The following is a 25,607-nucleotide window of genomic DNA, read 5'->3' on the forward strand; positions in this document are numbered from 1 at the left end:
GCATAGATGGTGCAGTTTCTAAGGCTGGGATGGGGAGCCTGTGACTCTCCATCTGTTGGACTGCAACTCCCACCAGCTCCAGTCACCACAGTGCGTGATCAAGGATGCTGTAGGCCTGCAACATCTGAGAAGAGCACAGGTTCTTCCTTTCTGTCCTAAGGAGACTGGCACATGAACAAATAGCAGATATGCCACTTCAGACCTTTGGTCCATCTAGCCCCGTATGGTCTATGGTTCTCAAGCAGGGACATCAACTGCTTCCTGATACTTTCAGCTGGAGGTGTTGGGTATTGAAACTGGACCCTTCTGCAGGCATGTGCTCTGCCACCAGACTTTGGCCCCTCTCTATAGCAATAGTGCAGGACTGTCAAACATTTATCATAGTGGATGTCTCTAAACATTGGGAAAACAATTGTCCAGGCCTTCCCTCATGTGAAAATGGATGTGCAGAGAGAGAGAGAGTTCCGGTTGTGATGGTTATCTTTGTCCTTGTCATGGAACAGGCTGATGAAAGTAGAGAGGAATGCACAAGGTTACTATGTCTACAGTAGCTGAGTAAAAGAGCTCAATTAAAAATAGATGACTGAACCATAAATGTTTTTGCACTGTTTGACACTCAGTACAAAAGTTGGTACTATTGAAGCCTGGGCAAAAAAAGAGACAAGGACTGAAGGGAAGTATGGGCTCAGTGGTAAGTATTTACAGAGGCTGTCTTTGCTACAGAGATGGGGAACCTATTTCCTTCCAGATAGTATACATGAAGTGCTTTCAACATCCTAGAGAAACACTTCGTGTAGTAGAAAAAGACAAAGTATTATTTAGCATTCTGTCCTTGAGGTTGTTGTCTCAACGCAACAGTGCCCCAAGCTGACCACAAGTAAGCAAGAGTAAAACTGCTAAAGGGAAAGTTTTGTGGTTGTTGTGCTGCATTTCAGTAATTGCTGGCTATCTCCCTGGGGGGGGGGGGAGAGTGTTGTGTGCACTGGGATAACAGGTTTATTTCTCTAGCTCTTTGGCAAGTTGTTTAATCTGATGTGAACAAGGACCTTGTCATTTAGTGACTGGCTAATTGAACAGGATGGGTTCAAAGGCAGATAAATGCAAGCTTCCAGTGCCAGTTAATAAGAAGCTGATTAAACGCTTTAGCTTTTGAAAGTATGAAAGTGTTTGTTGTTGTCATTGATAAAGTCCGTGGACTATTAAACTTTGGAATGTTTTTCTAGAACACAGGTTCTCATTACTTTTACAACAACATACTAAAATTCAGTTTATTACTCCACTCAAGTAATGGTCATCATATCATAGTTCTAATGCAGGCTGTAGAAATACAAAGAGACGCATAAGGTTAAACCAAACCATGGCTTAGTGCAAACAAGCAAAGGTGCAGGTTTCTGGACTGAATATTGCAGCTGCTGCACTCCTGTCCTGGTACTGCTGCTGCCCTGGAGGCAGAGCCATGGGCTGACTTAGTATTACATTGAACCCATACTCATGGTTTGTCTTGCTCTAACAAACCAGAAGTTGTAACCAATGTTTGTTCTTGGTTTACTGCTCATAGCTGGCTTGGGGGTGACAAACTATAAGTCTGGGTACATACACAACACTTAAGACAAGCCATGGCTTAGATGCCAGCTTCAGTGTTTACTCTGGGAGGCCTATCTGTTCATTTGTGCTAAGCCGTGGTTTGATTTAGTCTTGCATGCAAACTGGGGACAGCCATTCTGACAAGGAAATCTAACACATCCTTCTTATCTGTTATAGGAGCAATGGCAATTTAGTTTTATGATGAAATAGTGCAAGAATTTATTTCGCTTTATGAAGAAATAATGCAAGAAACCAAGGATCGCTGGGAAAATAACTCCTATGAAAGGAATAGCAGTGTCAATGCAGCAGTTAAAATATTGCTTTGCCTGGCTTTGCTTTATTAACTGTGGATGTTGGAGCAGGGGAGTGAGAGTTAGCTGGTGCAGATGTAATCTAATACCAGCCCTTTACTAGAGTCATTGACACTGTGCTGAATGTTGAAGGCAGCACATTGAAGCTATTACTTAGTTGAATAGGGGCAACACCTAGCTGATTATCCCGGTTCGTTAAATGTTACTTTCTTTTCAGAAGATCTGTTGAATACAACCATGAAATGTGCAATGGAGTTGTTTAACCTTGCAATGTAACGATCAGAATTGTTACCCGACATCTAGAACCACTATCAGCTTAACATTCACCACTGTGTTACTAGATACATATTTCAGAAGTGACTGTTTGCCTAGAATTAAGGAGAAAAACAGGAAGATGAGATAGGATAGCAGGCAGGAAACAGAAGTAGCTACATCAGCTACATCACCAATGTGCTTTGCAGCACAGCTGGAGCTGATGGAAATTGTAATCCAAATCTACTAAGACCCCTAGTTCTCTACAATTAAGTTTACAAAAAGTGCTAGTCTATAAACACTATATAGTTCCTAACCCCAAATAATATCTGTGCTAGTCGTGGTGGCCTTCCCTACCTGATCACTTGGAAGCAATTTTTACTTGCTACATATTTATTATTAGATGAGTAATTGTTTAAAAGTTTGTAATAAAATGTGCGTGCCTATTTGTCAGGTCTGATACTTTAGTTTAAGGGTGACTTCTCTGTTTTGGTCTCTTAAGCAGTGTTAGAAACTGGGATAGAAAAACTAGGAGCCAAATGGCTTCTGGGACCTGGGCTGTGGGCACCAAATTTCTAGTCATCATGTTGTTGTTTTTTTTTGGGGGGGGGGCGGGAGAGTCGGCAACACTTTTTTATTTATTATTTTGATAAGCATGGATTAATACGCAATTTACATAGGTGACACATTGTTAATATCACATTTTTAGCAGAAATTTTTAATACATGTTTGATTGGGTGTTTACAATAAAAATATTGGTACCATACTTTAGTTTTCAAAGCACTCTACTTTTTATTGTTAAATTCTTTAACATATTGTGTCTATCCTTAACATATATTTTGAGGCTTCAAAGCACATACATTTCAGTAATACAGTGGTACCTCGGGTTACATACGCTTCAGGTTACATACGCTTCAGGTTACAGACTATGCTAACCCAGAAATAGTGCTTCAGGTTAAGAACTTTGCTTCAGGATTAGAACAGAAATTGGCAGCAGCAGGAGGCCCCATTAGCTAAAGTGGTGCTTTAGGTTAAGAACAGTTTCAGGTTAAGTATGGACCTCCGGAACGAATTAAGTACTTAACCCGAGGTACCACTGTACTTGAGCGTCAGCCAGGTGCAAAAAAAAATGGCACCCAGACTTTTTGAGGTGCTTTCAAATGGAGAATCTTTGGGTGTAAAATGTTCCCTGTTAATTTCAAACCCTGCTCTTAAGTGCAGAGTTCCTCCCCCTTGGAATAAAAGACATGGTCCTAGTGAAAGTCTTGTGCCTGCTTTAGATACTCAGTGGTTACAGTCTGGCAGCTTTGAACATGTTCTGTAACCATGGTTTCACACCTAGACGTCACCTAGTTAATCCAATTTTTTTATTCCCATTTCATTTTGTGATAAGCTCCTATTGCCTTTTCCCCAGTCATATGTGCCTTGTGTAACCCTTAGTTGATTTCTGGTTGCTCAAAGCATCCCCACCCGCCCGCACATTGCACTGAATGCATTCTGTTTCTCGGTTCATCATATTCTTGCTTCTATATCAGCCACTCAGCCAAAAGGGAGTCTGCAGGCATCACTGATCACCTGGTTGTCAGGTCTTGCTTAGCCTCTTGCAAAGCATTGTGGGTAATAGTAGTATCTTGAAAGGGGCTTCTCAAGGCCAGACAGTCAGGTTATGTCGGAGGATTGGCTGTCGTGAGAGGTGGGGGGAAGTGATAGCCAGACCCAGTTCACTCACCTCTGATATGAAGAATAGTTGCAGTACGTAGTGGCTTTTTTATTGAGAATAGTTTGTACAACTTTCTAGCATGGAGTTTTCTTCAGGCAGCTAAGTCCTAGTGTGTCTGATGTTTTCATTGATGGATCTTAAATCAGAATTAGGCCAAATTCCTTATCTCTCAGAATGGATAACAAAGGTAGAAAATTATGTATTGTTTGCCACAAACATTGGCAACTTCATTTCCCCCCATTTTCTAGCTAATGAAAGAGAGAGCAAATGCTGTATTTGCACTGTTCGAGCTTGAACCCGAAATAGTCTGATTTTGTATATTTTCCTCCCCCTTTCCCTTGGTGAGAATTAATCCTAGCTTTTTTCCTTACTTATCAACAAAATCGCATATACTTTTCATAGAATTTCTTACTGTGCTCAGCTAACTAGGGTTGCCATATTTCAAAAAGTGAAAAATTGGACACAAAAGTGGTTGGACCTTTTTTTTTTTTTTTTTGCAAACCTGCTATATTTGAAGGAAAGCTGTTTTTAATGAAAACTGCTGACATGGGTTGCCGTACGTCTGGATTTTCCTAGCTAGTTTTCGCCTGGACATTGCTTCTGACTGCAGTACTCCAGGTATGTCCTGGAAATTCCAGATGTATGGCAACCCTAGCATTGACTGCAATGCTGAACTTGGTCTGAAGGACATTTTAAGCATAGGTACCTGCATATTGTCTTGCGGCCATCATTCTTTGTAAGTAAGTAGAGCTGTGGAGGTGATGGCACTTGAGTAATATCAAAAGAGTCTTCAAAAACATGCTGCTCCTGCTTCTACTAGTTCACCTTTGTGGAGCCCGAGGGAGGCTGCCCAGTTGAACAGCTCCTTCCAGGACCTCTTACAGTATAAAGTAGTGTGCTTTCTTCTGTGTTTTCCTTGCACTCAGTCAACAAAAGTACTTAGTGAGGGAGACTAAAATGGGACTGATAAACCAGTGCTTCTTAACCTGTTTAGGGACACGATGTGTCTTTCACATGTTTGCACTTTGTTCCTTCTTGTTTTTATTTCTCAACACATGCTTCTGTTGTCACATACTAAAATTATTTGAAAAGACTGTTGCACAACATTTCAGGCACTTTCCTAAGCGAGTGGTTGACACATGGATATAGCGTTGCACATTGTTTGTTTTGTAATTTTGAATTCCTTTCAGAAGTTCTAAAGTTAGATTGCTTGCACTGAATTTGCCCTTAGCAAAGGGCTTGTTAATGTAATCAGAGATGCTGAAATTTGCTTTAGAATTTCAGCTGGTGGTTGTTTCTCAGTAACCCTCTTTTCAAGTTAGCCATAACAGTGTGTTTGACCTTTTTGCTGTATTTGGAACACTCTGTGATTATTTTGAATGCTGAAAATGCTGAAAAATACTGTTTATGTCAGGAAGAGAGATATATGTTCACTTAGGCCAATTAGCACAGGCTAGGGACTCCTGAAAGAATAATAACTGTATTGGTTGCAAACAAAAGTTTTTAAGTGGATTAAATCCATTTATCAGTGCTGCTGCCTGTTTTCTACCCTGCTTTTATAGGATTGAGAAAAACTGAAAAGATGACTCAAGGGGAAACCTTTGGCTTTACAGAAATTTAAGAATAAACATGTAGAACTGATAGCAAGGATTAGGAATGTGTTAGATTTCTAAGCATCTCTTCTGATAAAAGTAAAATGTAGCTTTGTACAGTTCATCCAGTTAGGCAGGCTTTTTTTGCTGGGAAAACATCAAGAGTTGTGTCAACCAAAAAAACCAAAAACCAAAACAAAACCACAGTGGGAACGACAGTATGTTCATATCCTGTCCAAAAAAACACAGCTGTTTCCTAAATGGACTTAATTGTAACCTGAACCTCTACTTGGCATGATTACCAAGTATATATCTTTATTTTCAGTATGTATGACCAACTGCCCTACGCTGATTGTTATGGTTGGGCTCCCAGCAAGAGGGAAGACCTACATCTCAAAGAAATTGACACGCTACTTAAACTGGATTGGAGTACCCACAAAAGGTGATTGCTTTTTTCTTCGTATGGTACAGATTTTGTTGGGAGTAGGTTGCTTAAAATTCTTTTGTTAACTTTAATATTATGATTATTTTTTATAGTGCTATCTGGGTGCACGACACTTTGGGACACACCTGGGCAAACCATGTTCATCTCTTGACTAATTCCCCTGTGGCCCCCAGCTGATTCTCTCCTCTCCCCCCCCCATTGAGCTGGTTGACATTGGGAACAGCTGAGGAGTGCAGCAATTGGTGTGTTCTTCAGATGTTTCCAGCACTAAAAAGCTGGGCAGTGGGAGGGATATGATGAATCCCTGAAATCCCATCAAGTGCTTTCTTCCCCCTTCCCAATTGCCCAGTTGATTGGTGCTGGGAAGATCTGAGGAATCTCCTGATTGGACCGCTTGCAGAGGGCATAGCGTGATAATCAACATGTTAGTTTGAGAAGGGAAAGGAATGAGTTATTTTCATATAACCCAAGGGCACCCATGCAAAAGCATAAAACCCAAATGAGTTTCATCAACAAACAGTTTCATCTGTTCTGTTTTTATTTTCCTTAAATTTTGAACTTGTCATGCAGCCCAGTCTTATGATGACTATTGAGGAAAGGGGGAACTTCCCTCTCATTCGTACGGCTTGTCATATGGCTGTGTTGCTTATAATCAGCCTGTCGGTTTATGTATTACTGTCTAAAGTTGAGCTGTTGCTGTTTTGTTCTTAGATGAACATTATATTGACAAGAATCTAGAAAGTTATTGAGGTTGCTAGGAATTGTTACTGTTTGCTACAGGTCAGCAAGTGTTATGTAGGTATTTTATTACTTTGTGGATCCAAAGGTTGCCATACCTGAAGGCTGATTCATACACTCCCAAGTCACAATATTATCCAAACCAGGATACAAGTTGTTTTAGAAAAACAGAACATTATTTACTGTTTTCTTCTGCAAACTCATTCTGAGTAAAGGCAGCCAGGCTTCAACTAAACTACCAAGACCTTGTGTCAACGCATTGGTCTACACGCGAAGCCTTTCATACAGTGGGAATCCTGAAGGTTGTGAATCATGCAGCCTACAGGTGTTAGCCTATGAGACTCGCAACATGAGGCTGTTCTCACAGGGCTTGCTCCTAGGTATGCACACAGGGCTGCAACCTAATACAATGGGAAGCAAGAACCAACATGCATTATCTAGTTGCACTCCTTACAAAACCCTGTAAGGTCAATCTGTATTATTGCCTTCCTATACTGCACATGATTTGAAGCAGAGTGGTTGTAGCCACCTGTTGAGTACATGGCACAGGTGAGATTGAAACCAGGGCGGGGGTAGGGTTCCTGATTCGTAGGAGCAGGATTGATGCTATTCTATGCTATGCTGGCTCATCTATACATCATAGGAGAAAGCAGATGTTGTTAAAGCCAAGTTTCTTGATTTTTTTTCCATGCAGAATTTAATGTTGGTCAGTATCGGCGAGACTTGGTAAAAACATACAAGTCTTTTGAGTTCTTCCTGCCAGACAATGAAGAAGGCCTGAAAATCCGAAAGTAAGTTTGTAATGTGTCTTTTTCCTTTTGCTTCACAGTGTTGCTTTGATCTGCAGGAATGTTTTGTGTTTTCAGCATTTGAGGCAGCTGCTACCAGCTCTTATCAATTCAAGGAAAGGGACCCTACAATGGCTCAAATTATTGACCAGCCCTAAGGGTTGCATTCCTCATACAGATTATACTCTTAGTACTACTATACTAGCTTTATGGTCTGAAAGAAAATGTTTAACTTGTTTCTACATTTTTTAAGTGTGTGTCTTGGATGTAAAATAGGTTAATTGATTCCAAAATTTTGTATTTTGCTTTTAAGCATGCTGTAAGTGCCATGTATATTTAATGATGCATTTTTTTCGGGAATATAATTGTTATATTATCTCTTCTTTTTAAGACAGTGTGCCTTAGCAGCACTGAATGATGTTCGGCGATACCTTTGTGAAGAAAATGGGCATGTGGCAGTAAGTGTTTCTCTCACCCCTTTGCAAAAAACAACAACACCCCAAACCATTAACTAGCTGCATTTTCTGACATTAGTTACTGACACCACCGTTCTAAATGCAAAATTAATATTGCAATATTGTTCAGACTAGTGGGGGTTTAATTATCGATTCCATTATAGATGGAGATTAGGATGACATGTTTATGAATTATAATGGGAAGGGGGGGGGAGAGACCAAGTTAGGACCATGAACCTCTTCTCATAAATTCTGCTTTAGGAAGTATCTCTCCTGTTTGAAATATGATGTTAAGTTTCTGGTGCAGTAAATGTTCAACAGAATTTGCAGTGTTTCCATTTTTCTCCTCTTCTTGCTTTTTGAATTCCAGGGAGATGTGTAGTGAACAGTTTGTGCTGCATAGAGTTTGTGATGTTGACATAGGCCTTGCATGATTTTTCTAAGAACAGAAAGAAATGATAACCCAGTAGCCATCCTTGACCCTCATTCATGCAGTTGATTTCCCCCCCTTCCTGTTGATGAACTTGTGCCTTTTGCTACTTACTGGTTTCCTTATTTTAATCTTTAAAATTGCCCCTCAGCTTTCTAGCCTGTAATGTTTGTTTGCATGGTTTTGTTGAAAAAGCTTCTTGAAAGCATGTTGTGGTGTTACACAAGGACAATGATGAAATGTGTGGGAAGGCATAGTTTACCAGGAAAGAAGAATTCCCCACATATTTCATACTTACCATTGTTCATTGTTCAGAAATGATCGGTTCCAGTCCACTTACATAATCCAGCTCTCAAATGCTATGAATCAAACCTTAGTCAAACCCACTGGAAGTTCTTAATTGTCTAGTCCAACATTTGTGATCTCCTGGCAAATGACCTGAACTGTGAGGACTAAATGATAAACCTGATTTGATGTCTCAGTATATACTTGTGTTTAGTGGTACAAAACTGTTGAGTTTATTGCACAAAACAACAAAAAGCGAGCATGAATTTTTTGGGGGAAGGGATACCAAATTTGGGGGTTTGCACTGGGCTATTTGGACTGCCTCCTATCCTTGTTCCATGAAGTGAACCAAGAATAAACTTTGTACCTCTGTGTTTAAACATGTATGCTTCACAGAGCCAGTAACATGAATTTGCTATGTGCCTGTATTTCATTTCTACAGGTACATGTAAAAGGTTTGGTGGGGAAAGAGTAGTTTGTGACAAATCTGTTCCCTTTGGTTGCTGTTACATGAGATCTACTCCTTCCGGGTTGTAGCTTTCTATTTTCTAATATAGCACTTATTTTTCCTTTAGGTTTTTGATGCCACAAACACAACAAGGGAACGCAGAGAAACCATCTATAAGTTTGGGGAGGAAAATGGGTATAAGGTGAGTTAAGAGCCAAGATGTTTGAAATGGCTCGTATGGGGGAGTACAGACTGATGCTTTGTTCTCAATACACGATAGTTAAGAGATGGCATTGACTGGAACTTCATGTGATATTTTCCAGTAGCAGTCTTGTGGAATAAGTATCGCCTCCATTAAACCATACTAATTGCAGCTCCTAATGTGTAATCAGTCGCCCTGTTTGCTGATAATGGGTCCTACTGTGCTAATGGTTACTGCCACTGACTGGGAGACAGGATTCTGAGACCCTGTTCTAGGATTTCAGACAGTGGGCTGGAATAAACTGTCTTTCTCCTTAGCATATCATAGTTGTCTTATTAGCATTTAACTCCCTTGTCAATACAGCTTCTCTGTGGGTGGATTGCTTTATGGGGGAGCATGCAGTTGCAATGCAGGTGGCGGGATGAAACTGCAGGGCTGCCTTCCCAACACAGGCACCTCTTCTCCTTACCTAGACAGAGCTGGATGGAGGTGGTAATGGGGTTGGGGCTGTGCGACACCCACCCACCCCACTCGTGGTGCTTCCACTGGTCTTCTGCTTTGTCCAGTGAAGCAACAATGATGCCACTATTCCAAAGGGCATCTCTATGACTCTGCCTCACCCCACACACCACTACTGGGGCGTGTATTCTTTGTTCATCCTCCCAAAGATACCTTGCATAGAGTTCAACTCAAAAGCATCTGTGTTTGTTAACAGTTTGTAATACTGCAGCTAAGTATTCTGTATTAATACTTTTATTTGCTGGTAGGAACGGCCTGTTTATACACCTCTTATTCTACTTTCTGGGTCTGTTTTGTCTTTGCTGCTGGCAAATCAACAGTGCTGCTTCTTCACCACAGCAGACTTCACTGACAGAGAAGTAGTATGGTGTGCCAACACCCCAGGCTTCTACTTTGTGTTGCAATTTTGGAAAGAAGCTGTACTTTTTGATCAGAGGTTATGTCAGGCTACAGTAAGGCTTCGCTACTGTGCCGTAGGCTCTAAGCCAGTGTGCCGCCTGACTCCCTTTCAATGACTTGCCCTCTTAATTTGCAACTGCTTCATTAACACTGTGCTGTTTGGAGGTGCCCAAAAGTACCAGGGGAAATGCATAAAGTTTGATCTCTGATGGGATGTTCAGCAGAAGGCGTATTTAAAGGCAAAACATAGTTTGTAAGACTAAATATGCTGTTGGCTACACAAGCCTGCATTTGCAGTATTAGTCACTGGATCTGTTCTAACCCTTTCCCTCTTTTGTCACTTCCATAATTGTTTGTTCCTGTTTGTCTCAAAGACTTTCTTCGTGGAGTCAGTATGTGTTGATCCAGAAGTCATTGCTGCAAATATTGTGGTGAGTATCAACTTCTGCTTTAAAAGAAGGAAAAGGTTTTATGTCTCAATATAATTTCCAAAATCAGTCACATGGTACAGTTGCTTCCTTTTACCCTTCTCCATTTTACCTACTTTTATACAATCCTTTGGATTTATGGATTGCACACAATCTGTTTCTGCAGTTTTCTGTTGAAGATTGCAATTGAAGGCATTTGGCCCACAATGCTTCCTGCATTCTGCTTCATGGCAAATCTTGCACATCGTTAGATGCAAGGCTTTGTCAGAATTGCTTTGAACAAAAGCTCTTGCAATGTCCACTCCAGTTTCTTCACAATCATTATCTTTTTTTTAAAAGGAAGTTTCAATATATGTTTTATTTGAAAAAAAAACCTAACTTACAAGCAGGCAACCATTTTTTCCTTGCAATACAAGTTACACGTGATGTTTGCTGTTGTGCAAATTTGTTATCTTAGCTTCTATTAGACCGTATCGGAGCACTGGTCCATCCAGCTAAGTATTATCCACACTGACAGGCAGCCTGTCCCCAAGGTTTCCAACAAAAGTCTTTCCCTGTCCTACCTGGTGATGCCAGGGATTGAACTTGGTCTGTTCTGCAGAAGAGCAGCCTGCTTGATCAGGCCAGTGGGCTATCTAGTCTAGCATTCGGTTATCACTGTGGTCAAGCAAATGCCTGCAGGAAGCCTGCAAGCAGGATCTCAGCTCATTAGCACTCTCCACATCTGTGGTGTCTGGTATTCAGAAGCATACTGCCTCTTGACAGTGGAAGTCAAACATGGCGGTCAGTGTTTGTAGCCATGATCGCCTCTATGAATTTGTCTAATCCTCTCTTAAGGATGACGACCAGCACTGCCTCTTGTAGGAACAGATTCCATAGTTTAACTATCTTCTGTGTGAAGAAATACTTCCTTTTGTCTCTCCTGAGTCTTCTGACATCAGTAACATTGGATGTTGCAGCCTTCTGGTGTTATGAGAGAGGGAGAAGAACTTTTATTTATTCACTTCCTCCACACTATATGCATACACTTTGTACACTTCTATCATGTCACTCCTGACTTCTCTTTTTCTAAACTGAAAACCCTTAAATTTTATTGTATATTGTTAACTGCTGATTTTATTTATGTTTTGTAAAAAGAATTCGATAACTTAACACTGACTTTTATTGATGCTTTAATTTTATGTAAACTGCTTAGAAGAGGTTTTTTTAATAGATAAGCGGTATACAAATTTCATTAAATAAGCAAGAGTAATTTTTTTAAATAAAAAAGAATCCCATACTTTCTTTCTCAATCAGCAAGTGAAGCTGGGAAGTCCTGATTATGTTGACTGTGGTAGCGATGAAGCTGCAGAAGACTTCATGAAAAGAATTGAGTGTTACAAGAATTCATACGAGACACTAGATGAAAATCTAGACAAGTAAGTCGCCACAAGTCTCCGTGATGCTTTGTTTACCTTCAGAATCTTAATTCTGCCTATGTGTGGCTTAATTCTCACTGGTGTGATTAAATCTATGCCTATTTGAGATTCTCCGCTTCAGATTGCAGGTGGGGCTCACTCGATTTGAATTCTCATCCATGCCTAAAAAAATCATTAGTTGTACTTGGAATGCTAGGAGGGGAAAATAATCTAGTCCAGCTTTCTTCTTGACATTTTAGTTTTCTACATGTAGCGATATATTTTTCCATGGGGAGGCACTCAGTTATAGGAGCCCAGTTCTGCGGTCTTAAAGTGCTGCCAAGACACAGGTTTATCCCCTCATTGGAACAAAAAATTAGAGAGACAGCCACCTTCTAACAACCTTATGCTTACCATGGAAAGTCACCTATGTCCTGTTGGTCCAGATTGTGGAGATCACACAATAATAATGATTTTCCACACCCACACCCCTATTGCTGTCTAGCGGCAACAGGAAGCATTCCTCAGTATCAGGAAAAATATACAAAGTGCCCATACCACACTTACTATCATTTCACCGAAATTACTTAGAAGTTGCTTGCACAGTTGCCCAATAACCTTCTTTCTAGGTGGGTTAGAACCTTTAAAAAAAGAAAAGAATGAATGAATGAAAACTCGAGAGAATTTTGGGTACCAGTGAATGCCTTCACATTTGCCATGGTGCCTGTGGCTGCTTGGTGGGCAAACTATGCCCTAATAGAAGTAAAATTTCCACACACACATACTTTCAATGAGGATTGGGGATGCTAAGTGGGCACAGAATGCTGACTGACTGTTGAAGGATGGGGAATTATTATTTATTATTATTTATTACATTTCTATACCGCCTATACCCGCTGGTATCTCCTGCAAAAGGGCATGGCTGCCTGACTACCTCCACCACTATAACCAGGGACACCATATGTTGCTGCTGGTCCTGCTTGCCTTAACTAATGGCAAGTTATCGGGATTGGATAGTTCTTCCCATATGTAAAAGCCATCTACTTGGTCGTAGTCCCAAGAGAAATTATGTTAGGGTATAATTGTGCACTACCCAACTTTCCCTTGCTAGTTGTTCTGGGGAAGTTGTTTCCATCATATTCTAGCACACGGTAAAAACAACCCCTTATTTGTGATCTGGTGCCTTTGGAGGAGATAAATGAAGCACTGGTTTGAATATTGTAGTTTTCACATATAGTTTTGTCTCTTACCGTGAATAGGGATCTTTCTTATATTAAAATAATGGATGTTGGACGGAGTTACCTCGTGAACCGAGTAATGGACCACATTCAGAGTCGGATTGTTTACTACCTCATGAATATCCACGTAACTCCTCGCTCCATCTACCTCTGTCGGCATGGTGAAAGTGAACTCAATCTAAAGGGAAGAATAGGAGGAGACACTGGGCTGTCTCATAGAGGGAAAAAGGTAGGGATTGTAATCTCTAAAGTAGGGATTCTTTTTCCTTTCGTACCGTCAACCAATTTATATCTAGACCAGCTTTTCCCTACAGGTGGCTCTTTTGGACTATTATTTCCATCAGCTCCAGCCAGGACAATCATGATGGCTGGGGCTGATGGGAATTGTAACCCAAAGCTCCTGGAGGAAGACACCAGGTTTGGGAGGGCTGACCCCAGACTGTATTTTAAAATTTAATTTTAACTGGTTAAACTTGTTTTGTGAGCAGGATTCCCCCTGGCTGCCTCCATCCTTCTGTAGCCACCTGTATCCTGTGAAAAACCACTACTCAAAGTCAGAAGACCCTCAAGAATGGTGTCCAATGTGACAATAGAAGTGCAGGGGACGGGGGGGGGGGCGCAGTGAGAAGGGAAGACTGGTATAGATTAGGGAATGTCCCACTCCTTTTGCACAAGTGGGAAGTGTATTGTAGTTGGAGAAGTGCTCAATTGGATCCAAGCTAAAGAATAGCATAGAAAAGTTGAATATCTGTTGTGGCCCTCATTTCACAGGCCAACAGACTTTTTTTTGTTGAAGGCATACACAAAACCTTTTTGACAGACACCATTACCTCACGGTTAGAGAATTAGGTCCTATTGGCATCTAACTCGACTGGAGTGCTTCAGCTGCAATTTCCTCATGACATTATTATTTGACGTGCTTTTACAGTTTGCCAAGAGTTTGGCACAGTTCATTAACGAGCAAAACAGCAAAGATCTGAAAGTATGGACGAGCCAGATGAAAAGGACCATTCAGACTGCAGAGGCTTTGGGAGTGCCTTACGAACAGTGGAAAGTTCTGAATGAAATAGATGCGGTAAGATCATCTCATGGTCACATCTGAAACGGTTTTGAATTTGTATGATGGAAAGAGACTTACTTTATGATGCATCAGCAGGAGTTCTCCAGTGTGTGTTCCGGTTAGATTGCAAGTCTGCAGGGACTTGTTTTCATAATTTATAGGTTGAATGGCACCTAGCTATGTATATGCATTATAAAACAGTGTTGTATTTGTCATCATTATTAGGATTAGAAAGTAATAATGATTAGATTCATGTTAGTCCACCATCCTTGAGAAGTCCAGTGGTACCTCTGGTTGTGAACGCTTCTGGTTGCACACGTTCCGGGTTACGAGCAACGCTAACCCGGAAGTAGCTGCTCCTGGTTGCGACCTTTGCCCCAGGATGTGAGCGAAAATCGTGCGCCGGGAGACGCCATTACTGAAAGCGTGCCTCAGGATAAGAACGGTTTCTGGTTACGAACAGATTCAGTTCGTAACCAGAGGTACCACTGTATCTCACTTTGGTACTGAGCTTTATTAGTTCAATTAGATCTGCATTGTATTTCTCATTGAAGCATCACTCAACTTACTTCAGGGTATTTTTAAGTGAAATCATTGATCGGCTCACACCCTCAAAGTTCTAAATGAAGAACACCATGCTCCCCATCCTGCAATTCAAAACGCATTGGGAGTGTGCGGTGAGGAAAATGTGCAGAGTGTGTGATTATCTGTATTATCTCCAGCAAAAAAAGAAGGAAAGGGAGATGAAAATAGTGTGTCTTCTCTTCTTGCAGCTTTTGCCGCGAGGATAGCTGGCAGGACTGTATAGATTGTACATGTAACCCAAGCACTTGCTTCAGGTAGCAAGACGCTTAAGACAGCATGGTAGTGAAGTCGCAGTAAAACCCAGGATTTTTGCAACACCATAAACGTGTGTTATACAATGTGCACCTTCGGGGGGGGGGGATGTCACAAGCACTGTTTAAATGTATATTGCGTTGTAAACTCCAGTGCCCTTATGGAATTGGTAGTAGTTGTAATAGTAATAAAAATACTTCCATAGTTCTTTTTGAAAATCCAGACCACTTACTTGTAGTGCTTTCTACAACCTATGTAACATAAGTCAATACTTTTATTCCCATATAGTACAGTAGGTGGGTGTCTGATGTTGAGTGTTTTATGTCAGATGAGCAACCTCTATAAACAGCCCAGTCTTTTAACCATAAACCTACACTAATTCTCATGTTTTCGTTGTTTCCCTAGGGAGTCTGTGAAGAAATGACATATGAAGAAATTCAGGAACATTATCCATTAGAATTTGCTTTGAGAGACCAGGACAAATACAGATATAGATATCCTAAGGGGGAGGTATGCTATTTTGTTATATTTTCTCTTCTTGGATGCGAAGTGTGTAAGGATACCTAGCAGCAAATGGGATGCTAAGTGCAATGTTTAAAGGGGGGGGGGAGCTTTTGAGGCAAAGGGGAAAAGCGATTTTTTCATACTAGCTCTACAAATGTCTTTCGGCAGATTTCCCCCCATAATATCTATCTCTATCTCAAGTTCTCACTTGTATACACATGTGTTAAACATAGCAGTTTGTTTTATGTTCATTGTGGTATACCTTTTTGTTTCAAAGGTTTTTTTTGGTAAAACTGAAATACCTTTTTAACCATTCAAAGTTGTAGGCAGTGGGGATGAAAATATTGAGCTGGGCCCACCACCTTTCATGTATTCCTTGAATGTATGGAGAAATAATTTCTGAGGGGGGCTAAAATAAACTAATATGGTTGAAGCAGAGTTAATTCTGCATCAGGTGGTCCAGTCTTCTACATACTTCAATTAGAGGTCAAGCGTTAAGCTGTGCTTGGAACAGCTGTTCCAATATTTGTAATATGTGCAACATGCCTTATTGTTAGCTGAGTGTTCCACCTCCCATGAGTTGGCTGTGTGATCACCAGAACAGTGCTGGATCCCAGGTGGCCATTATTTGTAGCACATTGAAGCAGCCATGTCATAATAGAGAAAGCTTTCTAGAGTTGTTTGCTAACCTTTCAGAAAAAAGAAATGGGTTTTTTGTTTGTGTTAGCAGCCATGCACCCATGCTTAATGGCTAATCTTTGTTGTTCTTAGCTGTAATTTGTTCATGCATTCATAGAAGTAGCAAAGGTGAATTACTGACTAAGAGTTTCAGGGTGGTTAGTCCCCAAGAAGTGCTAGTTTTCATTAATATTTACAAAGTAAACATATCATTACAAAATGAGTCATTAGATCAAATCTTGATATCTAACAACTTAACTAAACATGTTCTGAGTCCAATTTACAAACTGGCAGCAAATTTAGATACCTTGGGTAATTTGTATAAATCAGGTAATTTGTATTAATCAAGATGGGAAAAAGGTTTAATAAAGATAATCCTTTCAGCACGGGATTAACTGTTTGCCTTGTACACAACAATGAAAGAGAATTTCTATAGACAGATGTTCAGGTACTATTTGATACCACAAATATGTACAAACAGAGGTAAATGTTGAAGGTTTAACTAATACGGTGAATATGTATCATATTTTTGGTCATACCCCCAGATCAAGTGATAATTGGGTTTTCATCATAAGGGAAATAACAAAATTACAGTGGTGCCTCGCAGGACGAAATTAATTCGTTCTGCGAGTTTTTTCGTCTTGCGAATTTTTCGTCTTGCGAAGCACGGTTTCCCATAGGAATGCGGTTTTAAGAAAAAAGAAACAAACTTGCAAGACGTTTTCGTCTTGCGAAGCAAGCCCATTGGGAAATTCGTCTTGCGAAGCAACTCAAAAAACCAAAAACTCTTTCGTCTTGCGAGTTTTTCGTCTTGCGAGGCATTCGTCTTGCGAGGTACCACTGTACAGTTTTTGATTTGCAGTGGACCTACTGGTTATCTTATTAGGTTTATAAAAGGCAAACTATTATGGAGATCTTTAACAGCAGCAGGACTCTGTCGGTCACAAAATGGATAAACCTTCCTTTATATAGAAGACTCTGGTGCTTGAGAGCATTCAATATGGCTTACTCAAGTAAGCTTACAAACATGATGGAAATCAGAGAAGGGAGACAGCAAAGCTACAAATTTATTAAGTAGAGCTTTTTAAATGAAATGATATAAAATGGGAATGATTAAGTATATGATACAGCTTAACCACATTCACTTTGGTACTGATTTCTGTGATGGTGCATTCTTTCAAGATAAATTGGTTTAAATTTAGTGTTTTGTCTTGTACGTGTGTATGCACACTTATCTGCAGGACATCTTATTATGTTTTGTCTATAATGGACAGCTCTTTGTTTGCTCTGTGTATACAGTCAAGAGGTTGATTATATTGTTGATTTCTCCCCCAGTCATACGAAGATCTTGTTCAAAGGTTGGAGCCAGTGATTATGGAGTTGGAAAGGCAGGAAAATGTGCTTGTAATCTGTCACCAAGCTGTTATGCGCTGTCTGCTTGCTTACTTTCTGGACAAGCCTGCAGGTAATTATATTTGCCTTAACATGGAGAATTTTCACCTTGGTCAATCAGTAACAATTTCGTCCAACAATTATTTCATGCGCATCTTAAATGAGCAGGAAAAGTGCTGCTCTTCATGACTCATGCCAGACTTACATTTTCGCCTGTGCATGGGTCAAATGCTTCTTTAATCAACACTTGCTTTTCTGGGGTATCAGGGTTGCTTTTGTGAACCTCCTATGCTCTAAGATCATCAAGGGAAGACACTCTCTGGGTTTTTCAGCCTTCTGTAGTCAGGGCAGGGGAGATCTGTTCCACCCCATCCCTGTCCCATAATGGTGCTCCACCTGTGGAATACCCTCCTTAAATCTGTGTTTCTGAAGCCTGTAGTTAGGAGCTTTTATTCAGGAGTTTAAATTCTGGGTACTTTTTATTATGGCAACTTCTAGAATTTTGGATATCTGAGTTCTCAAAGGATTTGTTGCAAAGAGACAGCATGGCTCTTTATCATGCCTGTTTGTTTTTATGATGGAAGTCTCTGCAGTTTTCTTTGAGATAGGATAAAACTTTATTGAATAAATAAATAAGTAAGGGATTCCCAACCTTTTGGGCTCAGGGGAACATTTGGAAATCTAAGAAGCTATCACAGGCACCACAAAATTCTTCAGTTTCACAGAAGAAGAAGAAAACAATCTGATGATCAAAAGGGCAAATAACACAAATTGCCCCATGGACAAAACAAGCAGGAAATACCGTCCGAAAAACAAGCAATGCCCCCCCCCCCCCGCCACAAGCAAGCAAGCAGCAGCAGCAAGATATACACACTGAGAGACAATTAAACAAAACGCAAGTGGTGGCAGAAGCCCTTTATTTCTTTTCTTTTCTGTTGTGTTTTGGGGACGGGGCACAGGAAGGTCAGACGCCATCCTCTGAGAGCCCCCCACTCTTTTCTTTCTCTTCCAATGAAGAATGCATATGTGGGGCCCAGAGGCCTTCTGGGAAACAAAAAGGAAGCAGGCAGGCCTGGGAAACAAAAAGGAAGCAGGCAGAGCAGCTGGAGACCTACACATCTCTTCCTTTGCAGCACAACCACTGCTAAATGTGGTTTTTGAGAGAGAGAGAGATTTCAAGAAAAGCTGTATTCCCCACACCCCCCCAAAAAAATTGTGAGTGGCTTGGAGCCCCAGTAGACACAAAGTAAAATGTCTAGGGGTACTACGGCAAGTGCAGGTGCTATGTTGGGGACCAGTTCCATTGCTGCACTAACATGGTTAGTGGTTTGGAAGAGGGGCATTTCTGTTACTCTCTATTAAGTTTATTTTCTCTCCATCTGTTTTAGAACAACTGCCTTATCTCAAGTGCCCACTGCATACTGTCTTAAAGCTAACCCCAGTGGCTTATGGTAAGCTGTTCAAAATGTATTCTATCAATCTATTTGTATTTCAGCTATTAACTGTACAGTGGACACTCAGGTTGCGAACGTGATCCGTGCAGGAGGCACGTTCGCATCCCGCAGTATTCACAACCTGCAGTGGCGTGTCTGCGCACGCGCGGGTTGCGATTCGGCGCTTCTGCGCATGCGTGACCGCCAAAACCCGGAAGTAACCCGTTCTGGTACTTCTGGGTTTCGGCGCGTCCATAACCTGAAGAAATGCAACCTGAAGCGTCTGTAACCCGAGGTATGACTGTAATTATTAAGGAAAACATCACATATGTCGATGGCAGGTATCCAATAGTTTAAAGTTATTTGTATATCAAAAGGAATTGTTCACTTTTTTAATAAAGTTACCAGAAAGTCCATGACAGTGTTTCATAGCACCATCCTACGCATGCCTACTCAGATGTAAGCTCCATTGAATTAAGAGAGATTTACTCTCACATTAGTGTGCATAGGGTTGCACATTGCAAATTGTAAATGTGCAGGTCATCATTGGGATTTGATTGCTTAGTTAATCATCCTGTTAAAATTAAAATTTATTCTTTTTGTCTCTGTTCTTCCTGAGTCTTCAGATTGGGGCAGGCTAGGAATTTACATGAAACAGATTGGCAATAAAATGTAGTGTGGTTGTGTTAAGGATGCCAGCAAGCCATGCTCTCTTTGGGGAAACATAATTCCATGTCCCTCCCTCCCAAATTTCAGTCTTCCCCTGCCTAGCAGACAAGTCAGCATTCTAGGTCCTGTCCTCATTGGGCTGTTTGAGGGAGATTTCCCCATTGTTTTGTGTGGTTTTTCTCTGTACCTGTACGAACCCTGCTGCTACCACCTCTTTGTGTGTAGACGATGCCATTTTGACTAAAGGGTATACACTAGGGCATTGAGTTTAATATTGGTGTGTGAAGGATAAAAATTAGAACTCATGCTGATTATGTATTTGTAAGTTGATGTCACTGTTGTGTGTGAAATGCTTCCCCTGTGAACTGATTTAATCTTAAGTATTATCTTCCGTTTCCTTTTCCCCAATATAAAATTTCTGAAGCGGCATAAGCTTTGGCTTACTTTTCCTTTTCTGATCTCAAGCCTGAGAGAGTTTGAATCCTGAATTTTGAAATTCTAGCTGGTTCAACTAAAGTACATTGGTTACCATTCACTGTGTTCTTGTTCTTTGTAGCCGGATTGGAGCACTCTTTTAATATGTGGTTGTTCTTTTAAGAAACAGAAGTCTGTAGTGACATCTAGTGTCCAAAATAAATTGTGAATTGCAAATTCATTTTGTATCTTAATGCTTTTGTATCTTAAGTCATACTCTTGAGTAGATGATAATAATAATAATAATAATAATAAAAATTATTTATATCCCGCCCTCCCCAGCCGAAGCCGGGCTCAGGGCGGCTAACAACAATCAAATACTCAAACAGTCAAATAGTCACACAATCTAAAAATATTTCATTATAAAAATTAATTAAATCAAATTAATTAAATCAAATCAGATCCATTAGTTTCAATGGGCTTAAGTTAGTCATTACTGACTTTTAAAGTATTCCCAATGTGGAGATGGAAACAAGAACTGATTTTACAGTGATGGCGGCTCCCAAAATGAGGAAGACAAACATCTAAAAGTTTCCTTCTGTTTACAGGTTGCAAGGTGGAATCTATATTTCTGAATGTTGAAGCTGTAAATACGCACAGAGACAAACCACAGGTAGGTGTCTTCTGCTGTCACAAATGTGAATTTGGAACTCTGCAGGAGGAATGGTGGTGGTGATGGAGACTGGTTTAAAGTTGAATAACTGGGAAAAAGAAAAAAAGAAAGAAAAGCAGGGAAAGAGTTAAGCACCCTCTCCTGCCCCAGTTTTCCATTCCTAAAGGATATTGTAGGTACCTGTGCTTTGATATCTAGCTTCACCTTTGGAGTAGAGGTTTGTACACAACCAAGTGTGTAAGTGTGTGTGTATATTATATTATATTATATTATATTATATTATATTATATTATATTATATTATCATATTATATCATATTATATTAGTGACAGAGTATGCTGCTATTCTCTCATATTTAATGCCCTGCAGGCATGTTACCGCAACCTTTGTTGCAGCCCCTTCTTCTTTTCCCTACCCTTTTTCTTGCATTATGCCTTATTTAGGCCATCCTATTTTCACACATTATTGAAGCAGCCTCGTTAATGCCAGATACCCAAATTGTGTGGGTGCTTCTCCATGGCTAGCTGCCTGTGTGGGTGTGAAGCAGAGCTCGGACCAATTTTCTTCGTACTTTGGTTTTGTTTGATTTTGACTTTACGCTTTGCTCTTCATTTTAGAAGGAAGCCTCCCACTGAATTCTCTGGCATGCTGAAAGTTGGGATGACTGTACTTAATAAGAGGCTACTAGCTGCGTGGGGAGGTGTCTACATGATTTGCCAATCAAGAGAGCCATGTATCCCACCCCCCACCCCCGTCTCTCATGTATGCACTAGGCCTGGGTGATGAATCAATACATTGGCCAGGACTGTTTTGAGGGCCAGAGAGCGATGGTGCCTTCATCTTGGTGATATATCGCTGGTGAAACCCTTGCCGCTCCTGAGTCAGGATAACAATAATGTGCTGGTCATGCCTCTTGATGTTATTGGATTCAAGTATGACAAAATGGTGCATATTTGTAGCCCAAGTTATGAGGTCAAACAAAAGTATAACCTGCACAGGATAAATGGCCTGCTCAAATACGAAGTCGGGCCTCTTATATCTTGTTGCTCTTACATGTGTGGGTTTGGTGAACATTAGAATAAAAATCAAGGACTATGTATAATGCATTGCAAGATATATTTATGTAGACTGAACCAATGGTAATTATTCTGGAAGTTTTTTAATAAGTCCCTTGAGAAACAGTAACCAAAGTGAGCTAGTATAGTGTCATTGGTCTGAATGGCCTGGGGTGATGATAGGATTGTAAGCTCCCAAACATGTCATTATTTCTACTAGCGAATTAGCACACAAATGCCTAATTATATACCATTAAAAATAGAGGAAAATGTGCTATGTTTGCTCCTTTGTGATGCTAGAAAATGACCAGATCTTCATTATATACCTATTTTTTGTGATGTCATTACCTTCTGCACATGGTCTCTGACTTATTGGCATCACTTGAGGAGAAATAGAACAAGAGGTCATGTGCAGTGGCGCATACAACAGTCATTTAATTTGAGCATTTTTTAAAATGGAGCTTGTAGTGGATTTTGGAACTTCAGGTAAATGCTCTGCAAAACAAAGGAAATTGTTTTATTCTCTGACAACTCATCATCTTCATTCCTGCTTCACTTGTGTTTCATGGAATCTTCTCTCCTTCATGACAACATTATGACACTCTTTAACTGCACAGTGCTTTCATAATACAGCGTATGTCATCTGAGTGAATTTGGCAGCTAATTATACGACTCCACTTCGGGGAAATAACAGTGCCTCAATTGTGACAGTCTGTAGCCTTGTATTCAGGTGATGTTATGGTGAGCAGTGATGCAGAGCAGACAGCAAGCTGTTCAATGAAAGCCCTAAAAACTGCCACAGTTAGGCATTGTGCTGCAGTTGTGCCGCCACCCAATTGTTTGCTTAACTCAATACAGTATTTTCATTGCGTTAAGTCGCTCTGTTGGATCTGAATGCTGTGTGTTTTTAGCAGCTTTAACAGTGTTGCCTTACTCTTTTGATCAAGGAGTGTTTCGCAAATGACTCATCCATGGCCACTTGGTTGGTAGGCAGCTGTTAACGGCTTCTATTTAAACTGTGTGTGAATAAAAAGGTGTGAGAGAAGCTTTTCTGGACATGCCTAAGCGTTTAAGAAACACTCATTCTGTAAAATGTGCAAGTCCTTGAAAGGCAACCATGTGTTTCTTTGTTTGTTTGTCTGGGTTGGTTGATGCAGCGGCACAATACCAGCATTCAGTTCTGATCTGGCTTCATGGTGCATAATTGTGTAAAACTGCAGGAAGAACAGAACCTGGATGAAAACATTAGAATATATTTTTGAGATTTAGGATTGGTTTCTGTCAGCTGCTCAGTGTCTCATAGGTTTGGGTAGCAGGGTCTCTGGCTCATTGTAAATGAACATCTTTTGGTTACTGTAGGTATCCTCTTGACAGTGATAAGATGGTCCTTTAGGATTGAGCAGTAACTCTATTTTTAGTGATGTTTCATGGGAGATTTTTTACCGTGTTCTTGCCATCATATTCTTGATTATGGCAAAATGATACTGGATATCAAATGAATCAAAACGGCCACTAAGACATTTTTCCAAGGCTGCCTACAATTTTAGCCAGCCTTGGCTGCCAAATTCCTGTTTTACAATGTTTGGATACTGAAAGTAAGTAGGTATTGTTAGCTCTACAGTTTTGGGTAGCAGGTTTAACGATGTTTTGTCACAATAAGAATACAAGCCGGCCATATACATGTCTTCCAATATTACTAGCCAACCTGTGTACACACACAGGGGTTCAGTTCCCTACTCACATAGTTGGGAGTAAATCCCATAGAACACAGTTTCACCTGTTTCTTACTAAACAGGTATAGGATTGATTGCCCATAAAAGTAAGCCTGAGAGTAAAGAACTATGGTAATGCTAGCACGTTCCAGGAACTCTCTTTATTGTGAGTTATTTTGGGGTTAGTCTGAAAGTTTGTTTGGGCCATGGATGAGACAGGAGGCTGAGAGGTGTTGTAGAAGGTGAATATGCTGTCTGTAAATATTTATTAGTAATTTCTGTTAACTGTTTCATATGAGGGTCCCCCCTTTCTGTAGACTGCTTAAAGATCTTTTTATATATTCAGCGGTAAGGAAGTGCTCTAAAGGAAATGAATAAATAAAATGTGCTGCTTATTTTTTCCCCTCTTACCCTTCCTGGTTATCAGTGGAGAGAAAGGAGAGAGACGTGAAAAGTAGTGATGATATTCATTAGCCGCAGCAGACAGTTCCTCTGATTAGATACTCATTTGGGCTAGTGAGTGAATAAGAGAGAGAGTGTGCCCTCATCCAGGCGGTGGCCTGGTCCTCATTTCTCCCGCTCCACTTTCTGCTTCTCAGCCATGTTTGTTGTTTTTCTGTTTTGCATTAATCAGGACTGTTATGGCGAGCACAGGTAGTGTTATCCCAAAGGGAAACTTTTCCTTCTTCTTCTTTATCCACAATTGAAGAGTTCCCAAGTTCCCAGGGTGGGTTCAGGCACTGCTAGCATAAGCCTAAAGCAAGGGAGATTGACATGTTGTTGGACTACAAGTTGCATCATCCCTGACCATTGGCTGTCCTGGCTGGGGCTGATGGGATTTGGAGTCCAACAGCCTCTGGAGGGCAGTGCATTGACAACCCCTGCCTTAAAGGTTCTGAGAAGGCAACGGATAGTGTTCTGTTCTTCCGTCGTTTGTTCTGAACCCATTTCTTCGGAAGTTTCTAGTACCTAAGTTCACAGCATTTTGTGCTCCTGAGACATAAATACTGCTCCTGCAGTTGCACTGGCACAACCATGATGCAATGCTAGCACAGACCCACGATGCTTCATCAGTGAATTGACCTTAGAGTTCTGTCTTCAGCTGTTCCTGCTGTGCTGATAAACTTCAGAGCGTGAAGGCACAACTTGTGACATTTCAGAAGTCTGAAAGGGGCCAATGAAAGGAAATGGTTTCCAGGGCTGAGGGGGCGGAAGAGAAGGCAAGGCTCCAAGGCCCATTAGAGCTTCTTCTAAGAACATCAGAAGAGCTTTTGGATCAGGATAATGGCTCATCTCGTCTAGTATCCAGTTCCTACAGTGGCTGACCAGATGCCTGCGGGAGACCAGCAAGCAGGATTCGATCACTCTCCCCTCCCGTGCTTTCCAACAACTGTCATTCAGAAGCTTTGCTGCTTCCAGTTGCGGAGGCAGAGAATATCCATCATGGCTAGCCACCATCAATAGCCCTCTCCTCTGTGAAGTTGTCCAATCTTGTCCTTCCTCACAATGAGCAGAAGCATTATAATAATTTATTATTTATACTCTGCCCATCTGGCTGAGTTTGTTTGTTTTTGTTTTTTAAAAAAAGCTCATGTACTTATTCTGTGTAACTTAAAGAAGAGAGCAGTCTCTTAATGGTCACAGGATTTGATCTAATTTTGTGCCAGATACTCAGTTATTGGTAAGTTCTCCATATAATTTGAGGGCTGTAGTTATAGCTTCATGACTGAAAGACATGGAAATGTATGCTATCCTAGACAGTAGGAACTCTGTATTTTCCGTCCATAAGACGCCCCATGTATAAGACGCCCCCTATTTTTGGGGACTCAGATTTAAGAAAATGGGGGGAGATGTATCCGTGGATAAGACACCCCCTAATTTTTGACATTATTTTTAAGGGAAAAACCCTAGTCTTATACATTGGAAAATATAGTAATATACAGGGGCTA

The 25,607-nt window shown here is 40.7% G+C and overlaps 1 protein-coding gene and 1 long non-coding RNA gene across 4 annotated transcripts in view; both read left to right on the forward strand.

Annotated features, from left to right (window-relative positions):
* PFKFB4 (6-phosphofructo-2-kinase/fructose-2,6-biphosphatase 4) overlaps nucleotides 1-25,607 on the forward strand; it is a 70,118-nt gene that overhangs the window by 35,275 nt on the left and 9,236 nt on the right. For all 3 annotated transcript variants that reach the window (XM_081185161.1, XM_081185159.1, XM_081185160.1), the window contains exons 2-13: nucleotides 5,785-5,901; nucleotides 7,337-7,433; nucleotides 7,822-7,888; nucleotides 9,176-9,250; nucleotides 10,543-10,599; nucleotides 11,893-12,014; nucleotides 13,253-13,460; nucleotides 14,160-14,306; nucleotides 15,534-15,638; nucleotides 17,646-17,775; nucleotides 19,091-19,153; nucleotides 20,827-20,891. In XM_081185161.1, coding sequence (XP_081041287.1) covers nucleotides 5,785-5,901; nucleotides 7,337-7,433; nucleotides 7,822-7,888; nucleotides 9,176-9,250; nucleotides 10,543-10,599; nucleotides 11,893-12,014; nucleotides 13,253-13,460; nucleotides 14,160-14,306; nucleotides 15,534-15,638; nucleotides 17,646-17,775; nucleotides 19,091-19,153; nucleotides 20,827-20,891 — 1,253 coding nt within the window. The remainder of the gene's footprint in view (nucleotides 1-5,784; nucleotides 5,902-7,336; nucleotides 7,434-7,821; nucleotides 7,889-9,175; nucleotides 9,251-10,542; nucleotides 10,600-11,892; nucleotides 12,015-13,252; nucleotides 13,461-14,159; nucleotides 14,307-15,533; nucleotides 15,639-17,645; nucleotides 17,776-19,090; nucleotides 19,154-20,826; nucleotides 20,892-25,607) is intronic.
* On the forward strand, nucleotides 20,899-25,228 carry LOC308582238. The gene is made up of 2 exons (XR_014005567.1): nucleotides 20,899-24,586; nucleotides 24,761-25,228. It is a non-coding gene; the product is annotated as an uncharacterized lncRNA (long non-coding RNA).

Source organism: Podarcis bocagei, assembly GCF_964188305.1.
Source record: "Podarcis bocagei genome assembly, chromosome: 2".
NCBI lineage: Eukaryota > Metazoa > Chordata > Lepidosauria > Squamata > Lacertidae > Podarcis > Podarcis bocagei.